At 40.9% G+C, this 14,956-nt stretch overlaps 1 protein-coding gene across 2 annotated transcripts in view; it reads right to left on the bottom strand.

Moving 5' to 3' along the window:
* The window catches only part of ANK3 (ankyrin 3), a 375,046-nt gene that overhangs the window by 148,799 nt on the left and 211,291 nt on the right, over positions 1-14,956 (bottom strand). For both annotated transcript variants that reach the window (XM_064464766.1, XM_064464771.1), the window contains 2 exons: positions 698-799; positions 127-225 (listed from right to left, as the gene is read on the bottom strand). In XM_064464766.1, coding sequence (XP_064320836.1) covers positions 127-225; positions 698-799 — 201 coding nt within the window. The remainder of the gene's footprint in view (positions 1-126; positions 226-697; positions 800-14,956) is intronic.

The following is a 14,956-nucleotide window of genomic DNA, read 5'->3' as shown; positions in this document are numbered from 1 at the left end:
CTGACACCACTCCACCAGAGGGAAATGGGCAGTTGCTGCTGGAGTAATGTCTGCAATCAGTTGGCCGACACCTTGTGCCCATGCCATCGGTGTGAGCAAGAGAACAATTAGATAGGCCTGACTAACCTTTGTCGCTGCATCCACACTGGCACCTCGCTGTATCAGTTCAGAGACAACTTCTACATGCCCTTCTTTGGAAGCAAGGTGGAGAGCATTCAACCCATTCTGATTAAAAAAAAAAAAGGAAAAAAAAAGAAAAGCAATGGAAAAGACTGGCAAATGTCTTCCAGCATAGCAAACAACATCTCAGGAGACAACTTATTAGATCCCAGTGAGAGGACTGCTTCCAAAAACTATTCTTATGTAAACTTTACAAGAACTAGATTATAAGGAAAGAGTATGAATTAAGTCAGGATATACTAGCTCTGAGGTCTCAAGTTCTGTGTGCTGTCCCATGATCTGATCTAATACAAATGGAATTAAATATAACATTAAATAGTACAACATTCTCCACGTGGAATTGAAATGACCTCTTGGTAAGGGGCAAAACCAAAAGTTTTAATTGGATAAATATGTAAACATGGCTCATGAAAAAACATACAAGTTGTTATTGACATGAAGTACAAATATAAAGACAGATTTGAGAAATAGTGAGAAAGTTATTTATTCAGCAAATTTGATCAAAACATTCTTCAACCTGATTTGAAATGTTGATGTCCACTCCACTTTTTAAGTAGTCAAGAGCCTTTTCCAAGTTGCCAGCTCGAGCCGCTCTCAGGTAACTTGCATTTGTGTCAGACTACAAGAAAAAAGGAAAAAATCCATTAGAAATAACAGCACAGTTTAAAATTTATTCCCTTGGCAAAGAAGTCACTAATGATACAACATATTGTATACGCATTTAACTAGACAGGAAAGGATGCCAAACTGCCTTACCAAATATGGGTCACATCCTGCCCTCCTTGCTTACGCAGACTCCTGGTATAAGCAGCACTGCCCACCTGACAGGCAGCCCAAGAGTCAGCTTCACGCATAAACGTGCATTATGCAGCACTGTCTAACGTGCAAGGCTAGTAGGGCCAGGAATGCACCTGGTACCCAGCATGGAAGACAAACATGGTGAGGCTCAGCACAGGACTCCACGGAAGCCACTCTGCTCTTTCCAAAAGTGCCTCACCACCCTTTGATGTCCAAGCTGAACAGACCAGCCCGGCACTGCGAGATCTCACGTGACAGATTTAAAAAAATCCAAAATACTCAACACTGAAGGACTGGACTACCTGAGTGAAAAACATGGTTCTACAAATTAAGGCATTTTAAAATCTAATGTCTGGTTATATTTTGTTTTATGTTTTCCATCCTCCCTCATTTTATGGCACATTTTATTTACAGTATCTGTCCACATTCAGTGAAATAGCCAGAAATCCCTAGGTACAGTGCCATTATCTAAATTGCATTTATTTTTTTTCAGATCTTGCTTTAAAGATAGCTGTGCAAATTTGCTTTATGATACTTCAGCTCAGATGTAAGGATGGCAGAAAGGATGGTTAAGTCATGAAAGAGACCACTGAAAGTAATTCCCATCCCCGGAGGGTTTTAACAAGTTATGCAAATATCCACCAAGGACGGTTTAGATAATGCTGATCCTGCCTTGGAGCAAGTGGAATGAACTGGGTTAGCTTTCAAGAGGGACAAATAGTATAATCTTTGATTTTATCTTCTGTGCCACAGCTTCCCCTGGCATCTTGGGCAGTCAACACTCTCTTTTTTTGTGCACTCTTGTCCCGTAGTATAAAAGGAATTGTCTTTTTTTCCCCCCCCCTCAGTACCATTTCATCACAGGCCTACATCAGTACAACTTTAAGTGCTTTATGATCCTTTAAGGTTCTAAAAGAGTACAATTGCCTTTAGAGAAAAAATTAAAGGCAGTAACTGGTGAGATAAATATCAAACACCCTGGCACCAAAGCTCAGCTATTTATCCAGTGCTCAAATAATTTTTTTTTTTCCACTCCCCATTTTCTGGGGTTGCTATAGACTTCTCCTCTCTCCTAGCAATGCAAACTGGATGTTCTGTATAAACACTGCTTCAAGCCCATCCGAAGTCGCCTTCATGCACAGGATGAAGCAATCTTGGGCATAATGACAGCAAAATGGTAAGTGGCTATGAAGTCTGCTTTCTTCTTTGTACCAGTATGAGCTACAAGACTATTTTACTAGTACTTTCAATACAACAAGCTCTCTTTTCCAAGGAGAGAACCATTACTTATGGACTCTTCATTTTCTACTGAGTTTGGCACACATGGCATTCCGCCTTGCAGTGGTAAGTTACCAGCTTACAACCTTCCCCGCTCTTAATCGTTATTTGCCAAGCACACCACGCTGATCATTACAAAGCAACTTCTGTGATGTGCTTCCAACAAAACAGCCCCCAAAGACCAATGTTTAATTAGGTTCTATCAAAAACAAGGTGCTGCCACAAACTACGTGGTCAGAACTGTAAAGACTACGGTGAAGAATAGCTGCCTTGAGAGGTACAGTTAAACACTTTCATTTGGAAAAATCATCTGAGCTGTGCAATGCAGATTATTACAGGAGACGGGTCATTTTCTAAGCGCTTAGCAGCAGCAGCCACTGGGGTAAAAAACAGGTCAGCATTTTATCAGCATTACCAAAGGTATGAGGGAGGACTTAATAGACCGGGAGCCCTTTTTGTCACAGTGTAATGGCATGTCTGTTTGGCACAGTCAGCAGGTGGATGATAATTAACATCAGCTGTTTACAGCTGCTTCTGGGTGGGGAAGGGAAGCCAGCTATGGAAAATCAGTTCCCACCAGTCACATTAATACACACCAGACAAGAAACACAGCTCATACTCAGAAACATTTAAACCTTACTATTTGCTCAAAAAAAAAAAAGGGGGGGGGAGGGGGGAAGGGGAGGCAGGAGTGATAAATAGCTGATATTCACAATAATAGCCAACTGCTGTTTCACTGTAGAGGGAGAGCAATGCCTGTGTCTTTTAAGGACTTGTCTTAGAAGCACTTGCTCGCTAACAGGAGGAAGAGCAAAGGTTAGGTCACACTTCCCGCCTGGGGACATATAAAAATGTTTCAAATCAAGCCAGCTCAGGTGCTGCTAAGTGATGCACGAATCTATTCCTGAAATCCCTCAAGCAAACAGCGTGCCCTGTGTTGCCAGTCACCACTCAAGACTCTCTCCTTTTGCTCAAACTGTCCAGAAAGCTCACTGACACCGGCAGTCAGGCTGGCACCCGAGCGGTGGGGCTGGTGGGGTGCTGGGCACAACGCCCTGCTCACCCGTCAGCCTGGACTTGTGCGGCTCAGACAGGGACAGGCTCCCAGCACGAGGGGCACTGCGCAGAAAAAGCAGCGCCGACACACGCAGGCAGCACAGTGACGACTAAGAAGCACCCGGAGAAGCTGCCATTTAACAGCACGCCGGGGATAACACAAGCTCTCCCACACTTCAGCTGATCTGACTTGGCACTTCCAGTTTCCACCTTACTGGTTTCCAGTTACTTGAATATGATGAGACCTAGCATGTGAAACTGCACGAGCTGCCTTAGCAGCCAGGGTGTAACACAGCCCTGTGCACTGAGAAACGGGAAAAGCTTTTTCTCTGACCTTGGCTAAAGCTTCCAAGCCCTGAGACTGGGTCAGCTCACCTCAGGTTGGTTAACTCACCCTTTCTGGGCCACCATGCACAGAAGTTTTGAGATTTGCACAGAGGGATAACAGACTGAGGTTGTACAATCGTGCAAAAAGTTCAGCAGGGCTTCTGGGATTCTCTCCATCCGTTAGGGTCTCTGCCATAAGCAGAAACAAGCCATACCATTAGACAGAAAGAAGAGCCAACATCTTTGGAAACCAAAAGCAATTCCAGTAGTATTGCCAGCTTCCACTTTCCCTATAACTAAGGCATTACTTCAGACCTGCTCAGATAGAGAATGGCCTTACAAGCTGCTTCTACCTTGCCGAATGCCTTGAATACCCTTGTTTTTAAGACATTCCACTTCCAAAACTCAGAATAACCTATGAACACTATCCAACTTTTACAAATGCTAAGTGCAGGGGTCAGTAAAAAGTGATCAAAACCATCAACATTTTCACATTTCTGAACCTAAATTTTCTCAACTTCATATTTCTATTTTAAGCCTAAATTCAATTTTTAAAATACCATAATAGAGTATAAAAATGTAATTTGCAGTTGGCACTATTTTGTTTAAAACAAAGTCCCTTTTAGTCCTTGATAGAGCCTGTAATTGCCTCTGTATTGCATAGAGAGGAGCGCATCAGAGTCTAGGCTCAAATCACCGATTTAAAAGATGAAACAAGCATAACAATAATGTTAATGTTTGTTTATCTGGATTTCCATCATGCCTGGAAGACCATGTCACAGACCGATCAAGGACCTGTTATATTAAATGCATTAAAAAAAAAACACAGTAGGGGAAAAGGATTTTAGGTTTCCAGCCATCTCTCAGGACACCAGCGCAGGTAAGTGCTCCCTCTGTGGGTAACTATTCTTGATACACACCCTTCCACCTTTCACACTAGCTGGCATCCAAAAAGCAAACCCCACACAGACAGTATGTCTACAGGACATTCCCTTAATGGACCTAATAAAAATTTTCTCCAATCCTAATTATTTAAATCTCAATATTCCTGAGAGGGTCATTCTGCCTCTCTGCAAGCAATCTATTCAGGTCCCTACCCCGCCCCTTTTTTGGGGGTAATCAATCCTAACATGAAATGAAGACAAAAATTGGCTTTTGATTCTCCACCGTCTTGACAATCATCAAGAGAACAAGCAGCATGGGACACACACCAACACACCCTGAAGCTCAGATGTTCTTGCAGTCAGCCACAAAGATTGCAGCCCCTCCGGCACGTTTGCACAGGATTCCCGTTGTGAGGCTGTGTCCCCGAAGCCTTCCCCTGCTGCACCCCCTGGGACGCTACCTTTTCAATCTCTATATCCAGACTCAGATTAAAAATCAAGATTCCTACAAGTGTTTTAATTCTTGGAGAGACAGTCCTCAGACCCTGGGCACAGTGTTTAGTTCTGGAATGGCTATTGAGACAATATTTCATAAAGAGTGGATTTATGAACCTACCAGTACTGATGTGTGCATAATATTAAGCTTTTTCTTCACAGATGGCATGAATCCTCCCCCCTCCCCCCATACTTCCTTGGAAGAAAAAGGACCTATTTCTAGTTTTAAAAAATGCTTAAATGCAGATGACTGGTTAATGAATGCAGGTTTTATGCAATGTATATTTCTTTTAAATTTGTGTATTCCCCTTTAATGTCATAGGCTATAAAAATTCAATTCTCTACTGTAAAGCAGGCTGATGAGCTTGCAGACTGCGGGCTGCCTGCAGCCCACAACAGGTTTTCCAGTCTGGAGATCATTTCAACAGGCTTCATCCCAGAGACGTCTCTGGAAAGGGCTGAGGCTGGATAAACCATCCTAGCAGCACTACTCTGTTTCCCAACCTGCTTTACCCCAAGATCCTCCACATGATGGTCACAAAACCTGTGACGAGCAGGGGTAAGATCTGAGAACCATTTCCCCATTTTGAGGAAAAGCTACAGGAGTTTAAAACATTTCTATTACAGGAAAGACAAACTCCTATGTCACTTAGATATTACCTTAAGCCTCCATTTTAAAACAGAAAATGCTGATGCTGACTCACGCTAGCAAATACATATTCACTATCTTTTCCCGCAAGTGCTCCCAGGAAGTAAGAGACTATTTAGCATGAGTAAAGACAAAAACTATTAGGAAATTTGCACTGATGTCACCCCAGGGTCTGGCCTGGCTTTTCCATGGGACTAGAGAGGGTCCTCTCAGAAAACGGAGAATATGTACTATTTAGTGAACCCTCAAAAGTGCAAAGCCACTGTTTTCAATGTGCACGGGCCCCCTCTCATACTGATGGTATTTTTATTATGCTCATCTCTCTCTCCTTTGTGTTCTGCTTACAGCGGCTTCTTTTTCAGATTAAAAATCCAGTCTTTTTTTCACATTGGGAGCAGGGTTTTGTTTTTCACTCCATCTTTAACAGTAGCTGTTGTGAAGGGAAACCCCCAGCAGGTTCCCATTGTGCAGGAGCAGGATGCGTTCTGGCTTGAGTCCCAACAAAAAGATGCTAACCATGCCTAACATTTGTTGTGGGGGGAGGCAATGACCTCATTTTAAGGGATGAACTTACGTTACTTCCATTTGGAAATGTGCTCAACAAAACTAGTCTTGCAGCAGCATGAGATGATCTGAGGAAAGAGATGATAACATTTTTGCTTATTTTGATAAGGGTGGGCTTACTGCAACTGATGGCATTATATTTGCAGTAAGGTTTCACTCTGACAGGCACTAAGTACAGCCCTGGAAATTGGAGGTCTTTGGCATTTCTTAGAGTTTGCTCCTAAGGTAATTTAGAATTTTTCTCCAAGCAAATATGTTACATTCACTTGGCAAGGGAAGAAATTTTATTTCAAATAAACTATATTGGCCAGTTAACAGCCATGTCTGAACCATGTGAAATAAACCAGCCATATCATTTTCTTGGGGAGTCTCTTCATCCATCCTCCAAGCAGCTGTATCCTTTGTATCTCCCTCCTACCTCATAATTAAATCTTTAATTATTTGTTATTAAAAAATTTCACTTGTATCGTCTTTATTAGAAAGAGGGCTGGTTGCACTGGATGAGAAGATGATCTTTGTGCAAACAGCTACGGCTGTACTCGTGCTTTACATACCATACTACCATACGTGTTCTCTTCTGATAAGAATGTGACAGCCTAGGGCCAGCTGCTATCTGCAGTTCTGCTGTTAATTATCCTTCAGAGAGATGCTTTTGGGATCACAGCCCTAAACACAACCACAGGGCAACAGGAAAAGCTCCATCCCTACTGCCTTGCAATTCAAAGGAAACATCTTTCGGCTAGGGAAGGCCAGCTATTTTGAATCTGATTGCAGAATGAGAAATGCTTTCATTATTGGTTGAAAACCAAAAAAATCCCTCTAATTGTTTGCCCTATCATGCAACTTAATTATCAGCTTTGATCATATTATAGTATTGTGCATGATAAAGTAATAAAAAATATTATACTGTTTGGAATGTCCCCATAACTGGCCCTATTCCAACTATACAACTACAACGTGTTTTCCACAAGTTAAAAACTACACTGGTTTCAGGCTGCATGAAACCCTTCTTCTTGGTGACACCAGTGGAGACTAAAATACCTCATATTTCTGAAAAATTTGCATGTGAATCTATAATCAACGATATTTGCAACAACTGAGGTTCTATCCATGTACAGTAGTCAACTTTAACATGCTTGTAGAGGAAACAAAATATTTCCTGAAAATCACACATTTAAGCCATTCAAAACAGAGTGCAAAGCACATTTTAGATTCAGCTCCTTCTTTCTAGAAATCCTTGACCAAACCAGGAAAACGTCCAAGCAAACAAATAAGCCTCTCTCCTTGCTAGCCCACAAGACGAGGTAAGTCTCCGACGTGCAGGTCTAGTATACACCATTTTTAAGATCACTTGCACCACTCTGCCTGTTAGAGTCTGTCTTGACAAAATGCTGAATCTGTGCTCCCTGTTACCACCGAAAATGAACCACCCACCTGTACTGGAGTGCAAAATGGTTGAAAAGGACCCAGAGCCTGAGATGTAGGCTGGTACGTACAAGAATATTTCACAGCTTCCAGTACAAGAGGTGTTTATCACTGCCTTTAACAGCATCAAAAAGTCTAGAGCGAGTTGTTTGCTTGCAATGATAAACAAACATCTCCAGTGAAGCTATGATGCAGCTTTCTTACTGTGTAAGTCGCTTCGACTTTATGCACGCAGACTTCTTCAGCAGACTATAAATCTAGGCAGCCCTGTGACTTACAATGCAACTAACCCAGCCCTGGGTGTCTTTAAATGCCTGAATGGCTGCTTCCTAAGAAAGTTCAGGCACAAGACAGAAATGAAAAATAGCTGCTCTTCTTTTGATTTTCTACAAAGAGCAAAGGGGGTTATGATTTCCGAGGCACAAAGGCCACATACAGAGCTAGATGGGAAACCCTTGCCTGACATCCACATGTAACATGCATAACATATTGAACATAACATCTAAGTTGAAAATGCCCCTAAAGTTGTCATCTTCGTATTATTTGTCACCACAGATATTCAACGAATACAGAATGATTTAACTGCAATTCTAACAAAATGAACATCTGACAAGCCAACAGAGAACACCTGAGCTGAGATCAAACCCGCCCCACAGGAACAACGTTCAGGCAGGAGGCGAGGGTCTGCACAACTTCCGATACTCTTTGCCAGTTTGCACACATGAGATTTTGAGATTTTGAAACCCAAGTTGGATGTGTCAGCTTCAACTAAAGAATTTATGAAAACAATTCCTAGTATTAATGTCTTAAATTAGTAACACCAAAAGCAACATCCTAATATTCCAGGACTACAAAATCAATGTACTTCTGCATGACACACACAATATTTCTAAGTATGCATGAACAACAAATGACAAGAGTTATTTTCTTTGAACAGGAAAATAAGATTCCTTTAATACTGACTTTTCAGCTATTGGACTGTGCTGTGTGAAAAGACAAACTTGAATGACAAAGTAAACTGGGACACACTCTGTTCAAGATGAAAGGCACTGGTTTCACCAGTGAATCACTGTACTGCATTACAAGTGTGTAATCAGGCAAAGAACCGGCCCCTTTGTGAGCAGCTCACATGTATAATCAATGGAAAGGATCCAATACAGTTGATGGCAAAAGGTTTGAGCATCTAAAATACAAGATTCACCCTCCAGGATGACAGCCTCAACTTCTAGAAGTTTATTTCAAATGCTGGGAAGAAACTCCTGAGCCTCTAATGACTCATCTCTCACTCTCTAAAGTTTTCTTATCATAGACTTACAAGTGAAAAATAAATTACTGGCTTTCATAACTGCTACCACAGTCACAAAGAGCTAGAGAAGCGCTGGATGTGCTTCGAGGGTTTCTTCTTATGTTTATATTCACCTGAAGATCACAACTCTCTTATATGTCAAGTTAGATGAGATGCCATTGATCTCCTCCCTGCTATTTTTCCCTCAGAAACTGGCTACCCAATGAGCGTGGAGGTAATGTCAGCACATCTCCGGCTCAAATTTAAAGCCATTTTCATGCCAAAGTCACATTCTTCAGATCACTGCATGAATTATGTCAGTTGGTCCACCTCCTATTCTCTGTGTGCATCTGATTTTCGGATCAGGATACAGAAAGGAGAGGAAAAAATTTCAGCAATCCTCTTCAAAACATTTTTTTAAAGCATATTTGTCTAAAATTTCAGATGGAGAAAAAAAATAGTGTAACCCTAACTCAGATAGTAGTGCTGATTTTAGGGAGAAAGATTTTGTTCACTCAGAACAAGCTCACTACAAAAATATTATGTAAATATGCTTCAATCAGATGTGGTGAAGTGGAAGGTACTGGTAATAAAGTGAAGCAAACTGCACGTCAATGGAAGCATAACGGACATAAACGTTCCCTAAAAATACCATAGTAAACAAGCTATAGGAACTAGAGATGAGCTACATAATCTCTTCTATAGCTAGACAGCCTATTAAGAGCTCTCAGCACAGTGCAGTCAGAAGTTTCCTGCTATCTTTTTGCCTTTCCACTTTATGCCTGCTTTTGAATGCATCTCTCATTCAAAAATAAAAAAAAAAAAATTGCCCTAGAAGTTTGAACATCATTAAATTGAAAGATTGCTTGAGGTAAACAAGTCAAGCCATTTCTAAGGTAGCAAAAATATATGCAGGAGCACACCAATTTACACTGCAAGTACTGCAAATCCCAGACATAATTAAAGTTTACACTTTTGTAGGCTTAAGAGGCATTTGAATGGCTAGTTTTAAAGATACCTCCTATAGTTTTCAATTTTTTGACACATTGTTCAGGATTCTCATAGGAATGACAAACCTTTATCAGTTTATAAATGCCAAAGTATAAGTTTCTTAGCAGGGATTATGACCTCTGTCAGAAGCAAAGAACATCTTCCAATTTACACACCTGAATACCTTGTTGAAAAGAGTCTCTGGCTGGAAAAGCCCACGTAGCTCACATACCAGATACAGAATCTGAACGGTCAGTGGAAATTATCTAAAGAGCTTCCAGGTATGAAGAGGACTCCTGGGGCAAGATTTGCAATGTAGCCATAAACCTGGTACCAGTCAGTTGTGCAGGGCTGGTTAGAGGCACCACATGAGCTTTGCAATCACAGTTTACCTTAGGAGAGCTTGTAATATTTACAGAACAATCTGTCCTGACACCGCTTTGTGGAAATGCTGTGAAATATATATGCCCTGGTACAATGAGAAAGAATCAATGCAACCAATAAACCAAATGGTTCAAATACCTCCCTAGAGCCAGGGGCTGGCTGAGGTAGTTTTGGTTGTTCAGGAGGAAGAAAACCTAGCTAGCACTTCCCAAACTCACGAGGGCAATTGCACACAGGAGAGTTAACAGGTCTCAAATGCAGGAGCTGAGCAACCTGCCAGGACACAATTTAAGCATGATCTGGAGCTGTGTGAGAACCTACTGGAGAATGCCATCAGCAAATGCTCTGGGCTGCGTTGGCTTGGTCATGCTCTTCCACAGGAGCCGAATCTCCCTGCTGACAATAACCTGCCGTATCTTTTTTGCCATTTAATTCTGCTGCCATGGATATGACCCGGTAACTCCAGATCCATTCTGTAATTCACTGCATTACTACAAACCACAAAGGCAAGGCAGAGCAAACCAGAGCAGGTGTTACGCACACTGCTGCTTGTTACTGCTAGAAACATTGAGGAAAACTTGTCTTCTTTCTCCTGGATATGACGCCATACGATGTGGGCAACAGCAGTGTGTGGCCTGCACAGAGCAGTGGGGCTGGACCAGCCTCCACATTTCCCAGAGCTGCCTTCCTCCTCCTCCGTGATTAAACACTGACTTTCACTGTTATGAATTTGTGAAATGGCAAGGAAATGGAATGAAACAGAAAGTTCTATGACAGCATTTGTTGATGCTGTCTAGATGAAATATATTCAATGGTGTATGCAGCAAATATGAATTAGTTTACAAAGTGTTTTTTCCCTCACTCCACATATTCCTGATGTGAGGATTTGCTCAGATTCCAGTAGGAAAATTGCTTTTCCCAGCCCAAGCACCAAAACCTGTGAGCAAAAACTACAAACCAGATCCCTACAGTTGTTATCAGGATTTTAAAACTAGCCTCAAGTACTGACTTTAAATACACAATTCTGTTTTGAAACAGGAGGAGGAGTCTAAACCACCATGGGGGCAAGGCCAGGATCAGGATTTAGAGTTACAAACAGGATGAAAACAGTAACAGTGAGTACAGTCTTAGCTGTATGGGGTCTTTGAGATGAAGAGAGGGGGAAAGAAAACACTACATAACTCAGTTTTATTCTTAAAGGGAGAAGAAATTACCAAATATAAGGATAAATCACTGCAGATTAGATGGTGCCATTTTCACACAATTACTGTGCAGTTGCAGAACTGAACAAGTATGTTTCTGGCTTTCAAAGCCACGGTGCACTCAAAAGTTGGAATTCTGTAGAAGAGCCCTGATGATCTGAACATCACGGGAGAGACTTATTGTTTTTTGACGAAAATAAAACCATTTGAACATTCTACTTCACCTTAAACAGACTTCATAATCTATTTTCATCTGAAAATCACCACTGTTTCCCAGCATCAGAATAAAATATGTTTGGAAAACACATCATTGTTTAATTGAAGAAAATAATGATATTTCACTAATGAATTAATGTTTTTCAAGCTAGGCTAAAAGACTTTACTATTTTAATAAATGCAGATGTAGAGTTAGTTTTTAGTTTAACCATTGAAGTGAAGACCACAACAGGAAGTTGTGGCCACCAATCTGCCTACCAGCCCCATAGAGTAACCACTTCTAGCATTTGATGATGGAATAAGCCATTACTACGCAATGTTAATTAAAATATCACTTCTGAATAGCAAGTCTGCAGGATAAACATACAGTGAAGCAGAGTTTGTTTCTGCCTTACACCCTGCAGGAGACTTGGATATGTACGGAGTGAAAATCAGAATTTACCATAAACAGCAGCAGCAAGAAAAAAATTACAAAACAGATCCCTACTGTACCCCTTCTCCATTGCTCCACTCCATTTCAAATAGCTCCTACACCTTCAATAAACAACGTATATACTAACAGGAAGACCAGTTTCTATGCAACTTCTAAAAACACCTTGTCAAGCACGAGTAAATACCATTCTGTTGCAACACTGAGGGGCAGAGCGCGCTGCAGACCAGCACATTGCCAACACCACGGCTCGATGGCAGCAAGATTTTCAGTTTGTTCTACTCTCCAAACTGTTTCACACAGAATCTAACAGGACTGCAACAAGTTCTGTACTACGAGGGGTCATATAAAGCATCACCAAAGATATATATCACCCTGAAGACTGATATTATTGTGCTGAAAAAAACAGGAGAGAGCAAATAATGTTCTCAGGACTGAAAAAAGTTTAATCAAGTACCATAAAACATCTGAATCTGACAAAACCTTCTACAAGAAACTGCTTCACAAAGAAAATCTGCCAAATAAATGTTTTCATAGGTTTGAAATTGCTGGTGGAAATGAAATTATGAGCAAGAATAGCATCACCAGAAAACAGCAGAGTTTCAAAGATAATTTTTAACAGGGAGCAACAACCCAGTCCTGTGTTGACAGCGGCAAGTGAACAAAAACATACACATTTAAGAGAACTCACTGCAGTATTTTGTCAGAGCACAAAGCTATTGCTGACATGGAAATTAGCTAGTGAACTGCTGGGTGCAACCATCAGTAATGTCTCTAAAAAAAAAAATACTGCTGTTAATTAACGCTTCCACAAAGCTTGGCACTCATCAATATTAATAACGCCATACCATACTTTTCCTGGGAACCCGGTATTTTAATTCTGCAGTAAAGCAAGCTGAAGATTAATTGTTTTAACTTTGCATTTTTTAACTGATGTGAGTAATTCCAGCTACAAGGAACCTCAGAGCCTAGTTCACAGAGTGCAAGGATGTCATTTCACAGCAGCTTACTCACTTGAGGAATTTTTAAATCGCACAGGGAACACCTTGGAGGTCACTGGGACTACCCCTGACGCTGAGAGTGGTATGGGTGCCTCCGTACAGGTCCCTACTAGCATAGTAGCAGCAGGCTCCTCTTTAATTTTAATTGACCTGGATTGTCAGTAGAAGAGGTGTGTTATTTGATAAACACATCTTAAAAACAGACATTTCCATTAACCCTTTTCAAAATATACAAGATTTGCTAAAACATTTCAGTGAACAAAATTGTTACGTACAACTAGGTTACTTAAGGCCCTGATCGCAGAACTAAACACTACAAAATGTTTCTGCAATTTTAATCAGCGTCTTCTGCAGAGTGTCCTGAATGGAATGTAGCCATTGGTGAGGAGAGAGAGAACAAGTAACACCATATACCATTTGAGTGCCACCTCAGCCTATGCCATAATCTAACAGTCAGAGCACAAAATACACCAAACAAGCCAAAACGTACCTCTTCCTACATCCAGCTTTGTCTCATACAATCAAAGACTTAAAACACTAATACAAGAAACTCAATATGCAGACTTCACTCTTATTTCAGAATCCATAAATGCTTACTTGTTCTGGAAAGCATTCTCCCTCTTCCACTGCCATTTTCTGTGGCCAGATATGAAACCTGATGACTCAATTAGTTAACACTTTGGACACTGCACCATTGCTAAAAATAGCAGCCTCAGAGAGTGGTTTTCTTTCTTTTTTTTTTTTTTTTTTTTTTTAGAAAAGGTACTATGCACAGTCACTTGTTAGACTTCCCTTGGCTATTTAAATGGCAAAGGACAAGTGATTCTAAGACTATTAAGTTAGTAACAAAGCGTGTCCCAGGATTCCTGGCTCACTTACCATATTTGCTGCCTCCAATCATTCCCCGTGTATGTAATCATGATCTGTGGAATACCCAAAATAGCTGCAGCATCAGCTGATCAGAAAACCACCGCTGCTTGGAATCACTCATGAAACAAGCTTTTGTCATTCTGCTTATCAGCTCTTTCTAATGCAGACTACTTTGAGCTATTTCTAAAGGCAACAATAACATCATTTTACACTCTGTGTGTTTTGAATACCACATATGCCTGCCTCCTACTGCATGGTAATTTTATATTTACTCAGATTTTCTGATGACTAATTATGATAGATTTGTGTCGCTGGTTCTAGAGGCTATTTTCCTGAACTAAAAGGCTGCTCTCTATACACTTGAAGTTTCTAAACTAGAGAGATTAAAAGCAGTACCAAGAGCAAAATCGTTTTGCTTCAGGGGGAAGGCCAGAGAGAGGATCACCATTGCAGTAAAGCAGATCTCTTCCTTTCAATGGAAGCTATTGCCAGCTGCAGGCATTTTCTGCATACTTCCCTACAGTTACTTACATTAGGAGCGGCTTTAAAGAACATCCACCTTCTGAGAAAGGGAACGTTGAAATCTCTTCAGTTCAGCACAAGCACCTGCACTGCACGTACCTGTTACACATCTCACCTCACCCACATGAGCTGCGCACAGATATTCATTGGTACAGTAGAATGGTAAGAGGGTAAGAAAAATAATTCAACGTCTAACGTTTTTGTCAGACAAGATATGCCCAATGTTTCATTTGTCTATGAAAGGAAATCATTTATATGTAAAATATTTTAAAGATAATTTCAAATTTTTCCATGTTTTCATCGACTAAGCCCAGCCATCAGGCAGTAGCTCCGCGCTTTTGGGTTATAATGCAGAACTTGGTGCTAATTATCTATGTAAAGTCTTTCAGAAGGTACAAAA

The sequence above is a fragment of the Phalacrocorax carbo genome, chromosome 13, assembly GCF_963921805.1.
Source record: "Phalacrocorax carbo chromosome 13, bPhaCar2.1, whole genome shotgun sequence".
Lineage (NCBI taxonomy): Eukaryota > Metazoa > Chordata > Aves > Suliformes > Phalacrocoracidae > Phalacrocorax > Phalacrocorax carbo.
The sequence above is the reverse complement of the archived record's forward strand: the minus strand, read 5'-3'. Positions and strand labels throughout refer to the sequence as shown.